General features: G+C 44.4%; 1 protein-coding gene across 3 annotated transcripts in view; it reads left to right on the top strand.

Annotated features, from left to right (window-relative positions):
• CDK19 (cyclin dependent kinase 19) overlaps positions 1–12,629 on the top strand; it is a 258,639-nt gene that overhangs the window by 130,505 nt on the left and 115,505 nt on the right. For all 3 annotated transcript variants that reach the window (XM_088460484.1, XM_088460482.1, XM_088460483.1), the window contains exons 3-4: positions 1,103–1,213; positions 11,260–11,400. In XM_088460484.1, the coding sequence (XP_088316610.1) occupies positions 1,103–1,213; positions 11,260–11,400 (252 nt within the window). The remainder of the gene's footprint in view (positions 1–1,102; positions 1,214–11,259; positions 11,401–12,629) is intronic.

Below are 12,629 nucleotides of genomic sequence, written 5' to 3'. Positions count from 1 at the left end.
TGGTTTAAGGGGTGCCGTCTCATGGGGTAAATGGTAGAACTTTGCATGCAGCAGCCAATTAATAGCACACCACTCCAGGTCCTTAGTACAAGTATCCACGGCTGGTTTTAGTTGATAGCACAAAAATAGCAATTTAGCACAGCACTTACATTTAGAAGGAACAGTGTATCTCAGTAGTCCTCTAGCCTGTTTCTTCCAGGTAGTGAGAGCCAGACTGGCACATTGACATCCTTATATCAGCCTTTCAAAGGTGCTTAAAAATCCAAGTTGCTCATTACCTTTATGATCACCAGACAGAAATTAGGAACCGGTCATACATATCTCCCATCATCAATTTCCACAATGCACAGGACTTAGGTTGTGGGTTCAATTCTCACTACGACCCCAACTGTGTGGAGTTTGTATATTCTCCCTGTGCATGTGTGAATTTTCCAGGTACTCCGGTTTCCTCCCACATTCCCAACAAAAACAACAACAAAAAATAACTGTAGAGTGTATTTGTATTTGTGTTTGTGTACATGTGGTAGGGAATATATTGTAGATTGTAAGCTCCACTGGGGCAGGGATGTGAATTGCCAAATATTTTCTGTAAAGTGCAGCGGAATGGGTGCATTATATAAATAACTGGTAATATATAGATATATTAATTACAGCGAGTACAAATAATAATCTGTGAATGTGGGTGAGTTTCTTTGTGCACTAAAATATATCAGGTTTTTAGGAGTTAGTGAAATTACTGGATCTTGATGAACTTTATGCAGTGTTATCTTTAGTCCCTGGAGCATTGATAGGCTGCATATTTGTAAATGTGGGTTCATCCAACAAAAACATCCACATTAAGTGATGTTCAGCAAATAGAATGTATATGTGTGAATGGTCTAAAACAGGACTCTGATTTCAGCAAATGCGCGGTCTGTTCATCTGGCATAATGAAGTGAATTTAGCGCAGAAATTGTGCATATTTAATGTAATACACATTTGTAAAACTAAATGATGTGTCTCAGTTAAAATATTTTTTTGTCAGGTTGTTCTTGTTCATAATATGCATGTGTACTGTCTTTTAAAAAAAAAAAATATCTGTATCTTTCTTAATTTCTTGCAGCTATTACGTGAATTGAAGCATCCAAATGTGATTGCATTACAGAAAGTATTCCTGTCTCACAGTGACAGAAAAGTATGGCTGCTGTTTGATTATGCAGAGCATGATCTGTGGGTAAGTTTGTCACAGTCCAGTTTATTTTTTTTTCATGCGATGCATTTTGTAATCAAAACAAAAATACTTCTCATGCATTTTAAATATTTCACATATTCCTCTGCTATGTAACTGCAGTATTGTTTCACTGAACCATTTATACATCTCAATGTCCTCCCCAGGATCAATTTTACGGGTGCTCCATCCTGCTTTTTTTTTATATGCCACCCGGCACTATTTTGTTCCAGGTCTCTGGCGGTCAAAATCAGAGTTACACTGTGCTTACATTAATGTGACAGGCACAGTAACAGAGATCAGCTCCCCATCTTTAAGAGGCAGGGTGTGGTTTGGACGGCGGAAACATTGCAGAGAGGGTAAAAGAAGAGTGCAGACATGAGTACTGCGTCTTAGTGTGCTTTGCTGGACACAATTATATCTGTGTCCAGTCTGCAAGATTAGTAGGAGGAGGCGGCGGTGGAAGTGCACTGGTCGGCGACCAGGACACTAAGGTGAGTGTGGGCCAGTGCTGGGCGACGGCGAGGCAGCGGTGATGCGCTGGGTGCCGGATGCGTTAAGAAGCCCATAGGCTTCTATAGGGTAAAGCCAGGTTTTCTGGCATTACCGTTCGCGCTGATAATAGGGTGGCCGGGGCTTAGTACATATGGAAATGCGGTAAAAACCCCGAAAACATGGTTTTTACCGCATATTTCCTTTAGGAAATCCCGCCCTCAGTATGGAGAAGCCAGACAAGGGTCCCAAAAAAAAACAGGGATCAGTCACTTTTTATACTTCTACAAAATGTGATAAAAAGTTGACAAAAAGTTGTATGAAGCCTGGGTCGCTCTGTGCTGGTTGTTCACAGGGAGATTAATTACCGGGAAGTTCGGCTGAAGAGTTGGTGGTGCCTGATTGGGCTAGGTCTATGGCTGATGCCATAGATGAATTATGTCACTCTCAGGCAAATTATATGTTACCCTGTGCTCAAACTCCTAGTTTGTCTGATCCCTTGGTAGAGTTCAGATGGGCCCAGGATATGGGTCGATGTCTCGCTCAGATGACAACATCCTTAATTAAAATGGTAATGTCAGCAGGGGCCACAGCCACCAAGAGACGTTCAGGCCAGTCCTCAGTGAATTTTCCTGGAGATGAGACTTCGGCCGCCTCTTCCCAGGAAAAAGGGGAATTGGATTATGACTGGGAAGACACTTCAAACTGGGAGGGTGACTCCCATTCTTATTCATGAGTGTCTATGCGGTCCAGGAGACTTTGCATCTACAGGAAACCGTTATTGCAGTGTCTAGTTCAGTTTCTTTCTTTAAACATAAGAAGAAACATGTATCTGTTTTCCAAGAATTTTCAAATTTTGGAGAAACATTAAAAGAAGCCTGGTTAAAACCTGATTCCAAATTTTATATTCCAAAGAAATTTAAGTATCTTAATCCTTTTTCGGAAAAGGATACCAAGCTTTGGGAAATTCCACCCATGGTGGATGCTCCTATAGCTTGGTTGGTCAGGAATACTGTTATCCGCACAACACAGTCCGTAACACCTAAGGATCCTATGGATAGGAAAAATGAGGCTGTGCTTAAGTCGGAATCGGTATTCAATGGAGGCCTGAATAGCCACCGGATCAAATACCGACAGCAGAACACCGATGGGCCTATTTCCCGACTGGGGCTGGTAAGTATCCTAACACTCCCCTCTCCCCTCCCTAACCCTCCTTTAGTGGTGCCTAACCCTAACCTCCCCCCTAGTGCCTAACCCTAACCTCCCCTTGTTAGTGCCTAAACCTAACCCCCCCTCCCAGCACCCTAAATCTATCCCTTCTGGGGGGGGATGTCTAACCCTAAGTCCCCCGGGGATCCATAAACCTAACCCCCCCCCTTCCCTGCAGCTAGATGCTAAGAGACCCGTCTTAACTTTGTTTGGTATGCCGGGTGTCGGGATTTTGTAGTGGGGCTAATGGTAGGCGTCGGGATTTCAATGCCTATCTTTAGTCCCATGTCAGACTGTCAGTGTCTCGCTGTGGTCTGTTCTGGCCAGCGCCTGGGTGATAAAGGTTATCAATTCCTGGATGACCCAGATGATTGCTGGGTTTCAATCAGAGGATTTGTCTGAAGCTAGTTCTTTAGCTGATCAAATTTCAGCATCTCTAGCCTATATAAGTAATGCTTTAATAGATACTATTCATATTTCTGCTTTAGCCATTTCTGCCAGATGTGCTCTATGGCTTAAAACATGGAAGGCAGACAAAGAGTCCAAGCATGCTTTAGAGGCACTGCTTTTTGAAGAAGGTTTTTTGTTTGGTCCAGACTTAATTAAAATAATTTCTCCAGGTCAGGGGAGGTAAAAGTCCTACCTTTCCCATCTCAACATTAAAACCAAAATGTCCTAGCTTTCGTTCCTTTTGGATCCAAGGCAGGGGAAACTTTCAGGCCTTCCGGGGTATGCCTAGGGGTACCTTCAGGGGGCGTGGTGTCCCCCGGCACCCGTCGCCCTGCTGCTAAGTGAGCAGGTCAATCCACATGACTGTGACGGGACTGGGACCTGACCTCTGGTGGGAGGCCGCTTACTCAGACAGGGCAACTTGGATTCAATCCAGACCAGGTTTTTGGATTAGTGGTCTGGTAACCAGGGGTTACATTTTAGATTTAGAAGGTCCTGTTCCAGAAAGATTTTCTTCCACTACTCTCCCTGTGGATGGTTGCAGAAAGGCAGCTCTCATACAGGCAATTACTGCGCTCTCTGATTTCTGGGTCCGGTTCTACAGTTTTCATCCCATTCTCAACCTCAAGGGGTTAAATCTTTATCTCCACTTGGAAATATTCAAGATGGAGTCGGTAAGCAGTAATTTGTTCCATGGATGACGGGGAATTTATGGCCTCCATAGATATCAAGGATGCCTACCTGCATATTCCTATATGGAGGGTTCATCTGCGGTTTGCGGTGGGGCACTGGCATTTTCAGTTCCAGGTTCTGCCATTGGTTTGTCCACCACTCCCAGAGTCTTTACAAATGTTATGGCACACATTTTCTCCCTACTGAGATGTGTTGGGGGGGGTCAATTTGTACCCCCTTTTGGCACCCCTGACTACAGACCCATACAAGAAAAGTGAAAATCAGCCATAAATAAAGAGATTAATGCTTTAATTGACAATGAGACAATCATTGTGGTCAGGCCATGTGACTGTAAGACAGACAAGAACAAGTGAGTATTCTGCAAGAAACTTAACACTGATAGTCTTGCGTGCTACAAAGCACAACTTGTTGGCTAGGGTTACACCCAGAAATCCGGTATTGACTACAGGGAAAACTTCAGAGGTATAGTACATTGCGCATGGTCATTGCTATATCTACTGTGTATGATTTGCTACTATACCAACTAGACTTTGATTCAGTTTTCTTAAACGGTCAGCTTGTGGAGGAAATTTACATGAAGCCACTGGAGATTTACAATGATGATACATTCCCAGAAGGAAAAGTATGTATTGTAAAGAAATCATTGTTTAGGCTACAACAAAGTGGCCACTGCTGTTACTTCAAGTAAGAAAACCAGGTTGGCCTGCATGTTTGCCAGAAGGCAGGAGGCAACATCGGGGGCAACATCCTACTACAATTCAGAGGCTGCTTGCATAGTCTCCGGTCACAATATGACCAAAATACTGAAAAGCATAAACATAAATTATGAGGTGAAACAAAATACCTCAATACTCAGTGGAGCCTGGGGGATCTAGGAAATTCAGATGTCTTAAAAATTAAAATAGCAAATGATATAATGATGTAATAATAGACTAGATGTGACTATATACTGGTGTATAACATTAGAATATGGCAGTGATATAGAATGTAGCTATGGAACATGAAAATATGTTAAGCTAGAGAACCTACGAATATAGGTGGGACTATATACCAGTAGCAATACATAAGGATAGGAGACATAGATTGCGTATATTATCAAGTAGTGCAAGGTGGATTTAGCTGGGTCAGGCTGAACATCAATCACTGAAAGGTGGCTGGGCCCGGCTGCAGGGTCCTGGGCTGGGGGGGAGGGCTGAGGCCTGGAAGGGCGGCGGTTGTGGCAGCGATCTGTGAAAAAAAAAACATACTGCAATGTAATTTTGACAAAGAAGAATTTAAAAAAATGTCAATACTGTAACTGGAGCATAAGTGTACTATTACCCTTTTTTGCAAGTATAAGACAAGGTGACCGAAACATACATGTACTGTACTGTAAAAAACACAAGTACAGTAAGAATTTGTGTGTAAGCAGAAAAGGTTGGAGATGGGTCTTTTGCTGCATACAGTACACAGTAGACTTTTTAGTTGAAAGATAACATCTTTATCATTCACATGGTTTCAGAATGTCCAGTGTGTATGCATGATAAACACCACATGATAGCGCTCATAGAGCATATAGTCTAGTGGGTACAGTATGAGCCTTTTGGAGTACAGGACGGAGAAAGACATTAAGAAACGGGGAAAAAAAAGAGAAATATAGTACAAGACAATGTACAGTACAGTACTTACGAGGCGTGGTAGGGCGACTAAAGGCGACTACGGCCTCTTGGAACTGTGACCTTTCTGTTCCTGTGGAAAAACTAAACACTAATGTACAGTACTGTACAGTAAAGTTTGATTGTAAACAATTTGACTATACCAAAAATCCTATTGTACGAAAAGTCTCTACCTGAAAAACAACAAATACAGTATACTGTATTACAAAAACTAGTCTGTGAAGCTGGCTTTGGGCCCAACATGGTATACTGTAGTATGGTAATAAAAATATACAGTATAGTTACAGAAGTACTGTATGCCCAAGTGGTGGCATCTCACACAGAGGCTCTGTTGGCGGCACTGTCGCCACCCCACGAGCTGGGCTTTTGCCTTGCAGGGTGCCAGAATCAGCACCCTGCTGTCAAAAGGGACACAATGTTCTGGTCCTGGACTTCCCTGGTAAGAGGTGGGGCTGCAGTTCAAATTCAAATAGGGGAGCCACACCTACTGTCACTCACTGGCAGTTGGTGTGACTCACCTTTTTGCGTTTTGGACTGTACTGCAGCCCCACGTCTGGAGCCCCCACCAATCCTAAATTACTAGGGAAGTCCAGGACCAGAGCATTGTGTCCCTCCTGGAGAGGGTCATGTTGGGAGGTATGATAATGTCAGACTTAAAGGGGACAGGGCCAACACAGATAAACAGTGTGTAGGTCAACATAGATTTGGTCTTAGGTCGACCAGGAAAATAAGTTGACTGTGACTCATGGCCACACACAGTATTTGCCAACATGGCAATAGATAACAATGGATGACATGTTCCCAAAATATTTTTGACAAGAAAATACAGTCATTATCACCACATATACAGTATGGTGGGTCAACTTGCCTTTAAGTTTACTGTACAAACAAGCCAGGTCGACCAATTGTGTGTCGTCCATTAGTCCATGTCGATCTAATGACTGAATCAAATTTCTGTCGGCCATGTGAGTGCGAGGTACAGTGTATGTCACAGTAGAGCATTGTATTTGGTACTGTACTTTAATTACTGTACTGTAATTGTACAGCAATACTGTACTTACTGCGCAGGAGGCGCCTTCTGATAATGTTCAAACGAGGCACATCCCTGCGCACAAGGTCTGACCATCTACACTGCAGGGCCCTGACAGTGCGCTGGCAGCCAAATGTGGCCAGGATTTCGGTCTTTGCTCTCCTATAGGCGAGCATCTTCTCCCGGTTGTTGGAGAGCAGTATGTCTCTCCACTTTACCAGGAGAAGAAGCTCGCCTGGGGTGAAGCGGCAGTCTCTGGTAGCCATCTTACCCACTATAAGACGCACTCATGACGCACTGATGACTCACAACGCTCATTCATCACACACACGACAGGTGCAGTTCTCAGTATGGCAGGCATCTGCAGTGTAGTGGTTAGGAGAGCGCAAGGCAGTGTGGACGTCCCGGGTTCGAATCCTGGAAGACTACAATTTTGTTTATTAATTATTATTTTGTTACCATTCCTCGTCTTTTCAGGACACAAGGGCAAATCTTGAGCTGACAGCATACAGTAAATGGCAGAGCGTCCTATATTATGGTAATGAAAGGCTCTTGCTTGCTTTGGGGGAAGGACCTGATGCACTGTGTGACTCCCGACCCACTTGGCATGCGCATTACTACTGTATGATCCACCTTACACCACAGCATTGCGTGACTAGCCGGGGGCTACATGGCTACGGAGCAGCTCCACTGGGCATGCGCCAGAGATCCCATTGCAACCCCCAGCAGCTGACAGCCACCACATTGCCGCAAGTGTGCGTTTTAAAATGCACAATCAGTTTGTAATACAGAGTCCTCACTTTTAAACAGAGCCCACTACTAGTTTCTGAAGTCATGAAATTACTATAGTGTCTAAGTTTGGGACAGTGCCACAAGTGTGTAACTTCAACCGCACAGTTTGTAATACAGAGATCCCTCTTTCAAACAGCCCGCTACTACAGTAGTTCCTAAAGTTATGAAATCACTATAGTGTTTACTGTAAGTCTGGGATGCACTGTGTGTGACTCCTGACACACTGGGCTTGCGCAGTACTATGATTCTCTATACGCTATGGCATAGCGCGACTGGCATATGGAGCGGCTCCACTGGGCATGCGCCAGAGATCCCATTGTGTGTGACTCCCGACACACTGGGCATGCACAGTACTATGATCCTCTATACGCCATGGCATAGAGCGACTGGCGTATGGAGCAGCTCCATTGGGCATGCGCCAGAGATCCCATTGGAACCCCCCGATCTGACAGCCACCACAGTACTGACAGTGCCGCATGTTTGCGCTTTAAAACGCACAATCAGTTTTTAATACAAAGACCCCTCTTTCAAACAGAGCCCACTACCAGTTTCTGAAGTCATGAAATCACTATAGTGTCTAAGTCTGGGACAGTGCCGCAAGTCTGCAACTTCTACCGCACAGTCAGTTTGTAATACAGAGATCCCTCTTTCAAATAGCCCGCTACTACAGTAGTTCCTAAAGTTTTTTTCTACCTATTTTGTACATAGCTAACAAGCAAATACTGTTTTCGTGTACAGTGGTGATTGAAAGTTTATGAACCCTTCAGAATTTTTTATATTTCTGCTGTAATTTGGCCTAAAACTACCTCAGATTTTCACACAAGTCCTAAAAGTAAATAAAGAGAACCAAATGAGACAAAAAAAATTACATGTGCTAATTTTTTTTTCTTTTTAGGAAAATTATCCAATATCACATATCTTTAGGCTTAGCCGATATTTTGAAGGTGAAATTAGAGTCAGGTATTTTCAATCTATGGGATGGCAATCAGGTGTGAGTGGACAACCAGTCTCTCTAAAAGAACAGGGATCTATCAAAGTCTGATGTTCACAACACGTTTGTGGAAGTGTATCATGCCACGAACAAAGGAGATTTCTGAAGAGTTGATGATGCTCATCAGGCTGGAAAAGGTTACAAAACCATCTCTAAAGAGTTTGGACTTCACCAATCAACAGTCAGACATATTGTGTACAAATGGAGGAAGTTCCAGACCATTATTACCATCTCCAGGGGTGGTCGACCAACAAAGATCACGCCAAGAACAAGGCGTCTAATAGTTTGCAAGGTCACAAAGGAACCCAAGGTAATCTCTAAGCAACTGAAGGCCTTTCTCAAATTAGCTAATGTTAATGTTCATGAGTCCACCATCAGGACAACACTGAACAACAATGGTGTGCATGGCAGGATTGCAAGGAGAAAGCCGCTGCTCTCCAAAAAGTACATTGCTACCCGTCTGTAGTTTGCTATAGATCAACTGGACAAGCCAGAAGCAGTGGCGTAACTAGGGCAGGGCGGGCAGGGTATGTGCCCTGGGCGCCGTGGGACCGACTGCTACTACTGGGGACACCATTACTGGGGGGGGGGCTACTACTACTGGGGACACTATCACTTGGGGTGGCTGCTACTACTAGAGACACTATTACTGGGAGGGGCTGCTACTACTGGGGACACTATTACTGGGGGGGGCTGCTACTACTGGGGACACTATTACTGGGGGAGCTGCTACTACTGGGGACACTATTACTGGGGGGGCTGCTACTACTGGGGACACTATTACTGGTGGGGGGGCTGCTACTACTGGGGACACTATTACTGGGGGGGCTGCTATAACTGGGGACACTATTACTGGGAGGGGCTGCTACTACTGGGGACACTATTACTGGGGAGGGGCTACTACTACTGGGGACACTATTACTGGGGGGCTGCTACTACTAGGGACACTATTACTGGGGGGCTACTACTACTAGGGACACTATTACTGGGGGGCTACTACTACTAGGGACACTATTACTGGGGGGAGCTGCTACTACTACTAGGGACACTATTACTGGGTGGGAGCTACTACTGGTGGCACCATTACTGGGGGGAGCTACCACTGTGGGCACTGCATCAGGAGGGGGGACTATTCCTGGTGGCACTATTTGGGGGGCTTACTACTAGGGGATCACTACTGGGGGCACTAAATAGTGAGGACCACTATAGGGGGCACTGGATAGGGGGGATCACTGCTGGGGACCTGCATAAGGGGGACCACTACTGGGGGCACTGCATGGGGGGGCTACTGCTGAGGGCACTATATAAGGGGCTTAATACTAGGGGACCACTACTGGGGGCACTAAATAGGGAGGACCACTACAGGGGGCACTGTATAAGGGGCACTGGATAGTGGGGGGCGATCACTGCTGGGGGCCTGCATAAGGGGGACCACTACTGGAGGCACTGAATAAGGGGAACTAATGAGGGGCTGCATAAGGGGGACCACTACTGGGGGTACTGTATAAGGGGCACTACTATGGGCCTGCATAAGAGGGACCACAACTGGGGACATTGCATACTGGGGGTACTGTGTAAGGGGCACTACTGGGGTTAAGGTGCATATGGAAAGTAATGCGACACCCCATTTTTAGGTGACCACGCCCATTTTTTGCCATGCGCGCACATAGGGGGAGGCTCCATGTTTACATTTGCCCTGGGCTCCAAATACCCTAGTTACGCCACTGGCCAGAAGACTATTGGAATAATGTTTTATGGACAGATGAGTACGAAATACAGCTTTTTTGTTTTAAATGAGAAGCGTTATGTTTGGAGAAAGGAGAGCACTGCATTCCAGTTTAAAAACCTCATACCATCTGTGAAACATTGTGGTGGTAGTGGTATCATGGTTTGGGCCTGTTTTGGTGCATCTGGCCCAGAACGACTTGCCATCATTGATGGGACAATGAATTCTGAATTATACCAGAATTTTCTAAAGGAAAATGTCAGGATATCTGTCCATGAGCTGCATCTCAAGAATACGTGGGTTATGCAGCAAGACAACCGACTCAAAGCACACGTCATTCGACCAAAGAATGGTTAAAGAAGAATAAAATGAAAGTTTTGGAATGGCCAAGTCAAAGTCCTGACCTTAGTCCAATCAAAATGTTGTGGAAGGACCTGAAGCGTGCAGTTCATGGGAGGAAACTCACCAACAGAACAGAGTTGAAGCTGTTTTGTAAGGAAGAATGGGGTAAATTCCTTCAAACCGATGTTCAGGACTAATCAACAATTGCTGGAGACGTTTAGAAGCAGTTATTGCTTCACAAGCGGATCATACCAGATACTGAAAGCAAAGGTTCACATACTTTTGCCACTCATATATGTGAAATTGGATAATTTTCTCAATTTAGAAAATGAGCATGTCTACTTTTTTGTCTCATTTGTTTGATCTGGTTCTTTTTATCTACTTTTAGTACTTGTGTGAAAATCTGAGGTAGTTTTAGGCCAAATTCCAGCAGAAATGTAGAAAATTCTGGAGGGTTCACAAACTTTCAAGCATCACTGATATGTAATACAGTTTGAGAGAGAGCTTAGACAGCTGAATTACCAAACTAGCAAATTTCTCCTCAACGTATCTGTTATTATTCTTGGAATAGAATTATTATTGGTTCCATTGTATACAAGTAGGTCCAGGCTCTCTCAGGCCTACATACACATAACACTCCAAATATAATATTTTTATGTTTTTTATTTCTAGCACATCATCAAGTTTCATCGTGCCTCCAAAGCAAATAAGAAGCCAATGCAGCTGCCTCGATCAATGGTGAAATCTTTGCTTTACCAGATCCTGGATGGAATTCATTATCTACATGCAAACTGGGTACTTCATCGAGATCTGGTATGCATTTATAATAAGTAATGGCCTGTGGATGGCTGTGGGTTATTGTATGGATGGAGAAGTGTTATATTCAATGGGGTGAAAACTGAATAGAAGGTAAAAATTAAACTTTATCACTATTATTAATAATAAATATTGGTGCATGTTGCAATATATAATATTAAATACTCACACTTTCAGACTTGCCATCAGGTCCCTTTTCTACAGTGTGATTACATTCTTGAAAAACAAGTGGGGGAAAATGGGATGAAATCATAATAACAATGTGCAAATAGATTATTTCGAAGGTGTGCACTTTGGTAGGTACAAACATTGGGTCTGATTCAGAGATGGACACAATGTCGATGTTGGACACAGTGGAGCATACTCTAAAGCACTGTGCATGTTCAGTGATTGGATAGTGATGGCAGTCGCACATATGATTTATTTGCTATGTGAGTGACAGGTAGTCTGCGTTTTGGAGAAGTAACGGGGCGTGGTTAGAAAAACAGAGGCATCGAAGGTGTGCTATAGTCAGCCTCTGTAAATTTGTTCGCAGCTGCATAGGCCCCGGCGTCTTAGGAAAGACGTTCTGTCTGAGGAGGTGATTCAGCAAGGATCGCAATTGCAAAGTTGCACGCAGGCAGCTTTCCAATTGCGATCCGTGCAATAATGCAAATGCAGCAGGAGTTGTATGACATCCTTGCTGCATGAAGTCGCAGGCTGGGATCACCATCACGACCATCGCAACCATCGGTGGTTGATGATCGCGATTGAGGACAGCGCCGGGCGACCGGACATCTGAGTAATACCCCTTTCAGACATACGACCCGGGAAATTTCCTGCTCAGACCCGGGAATTTGGTCGAGACCCCCCTTTCACACTACAGCTTCTACCTGGGAAATTCCCGGGTAGACCCCTTTAAGACATAAGCCGGGTTTTTCTGTTTTCTACACAGAAAATCACAGTTTTATCATTTAAAGTGCTTTCTGGCACACATGAATGCGGTCATTCAACATTAATTCGACAGTAATTAAATTATGGTCGCTAGTGGCGGTCATAATAAAGGCCTTTATTGCCACTCCTCTCCTGTCCCCTCTCCTCACCAATTCCAGATCGCGGTTCTGTTGCAATATGTGCAATATGTCTAGCGTCTCTCCTGTCTCTCTCTGGCTGCTGCTGCTGCTGATGTCATCACCATGCATCTGGCAGCCGTGGGTGGCCAATCAGGAGCTGTTCACGGGTAGCAC

The sequence above is a fragment of the Taudactylus pleione genome, unplaced genomic scaffold, assembly GCF_031769625.1.
Source record: "Taudactylus pleione unplaced genomic scaffold, aTauple2 ptg000046l, whole genome shotgun sequence".
Taxonomy (NCBI): domain Eukaryota; kingdom Metazoa; phylum Chordata; class Amphibia; order Anura; family Myobatrachidae; genus Taudactylus; species Taudactylus pleione.
Note: the sequence above shows the minus strand (reverse complement) of the source record. Positions and strands in the feature narration are given on the sequence as shown.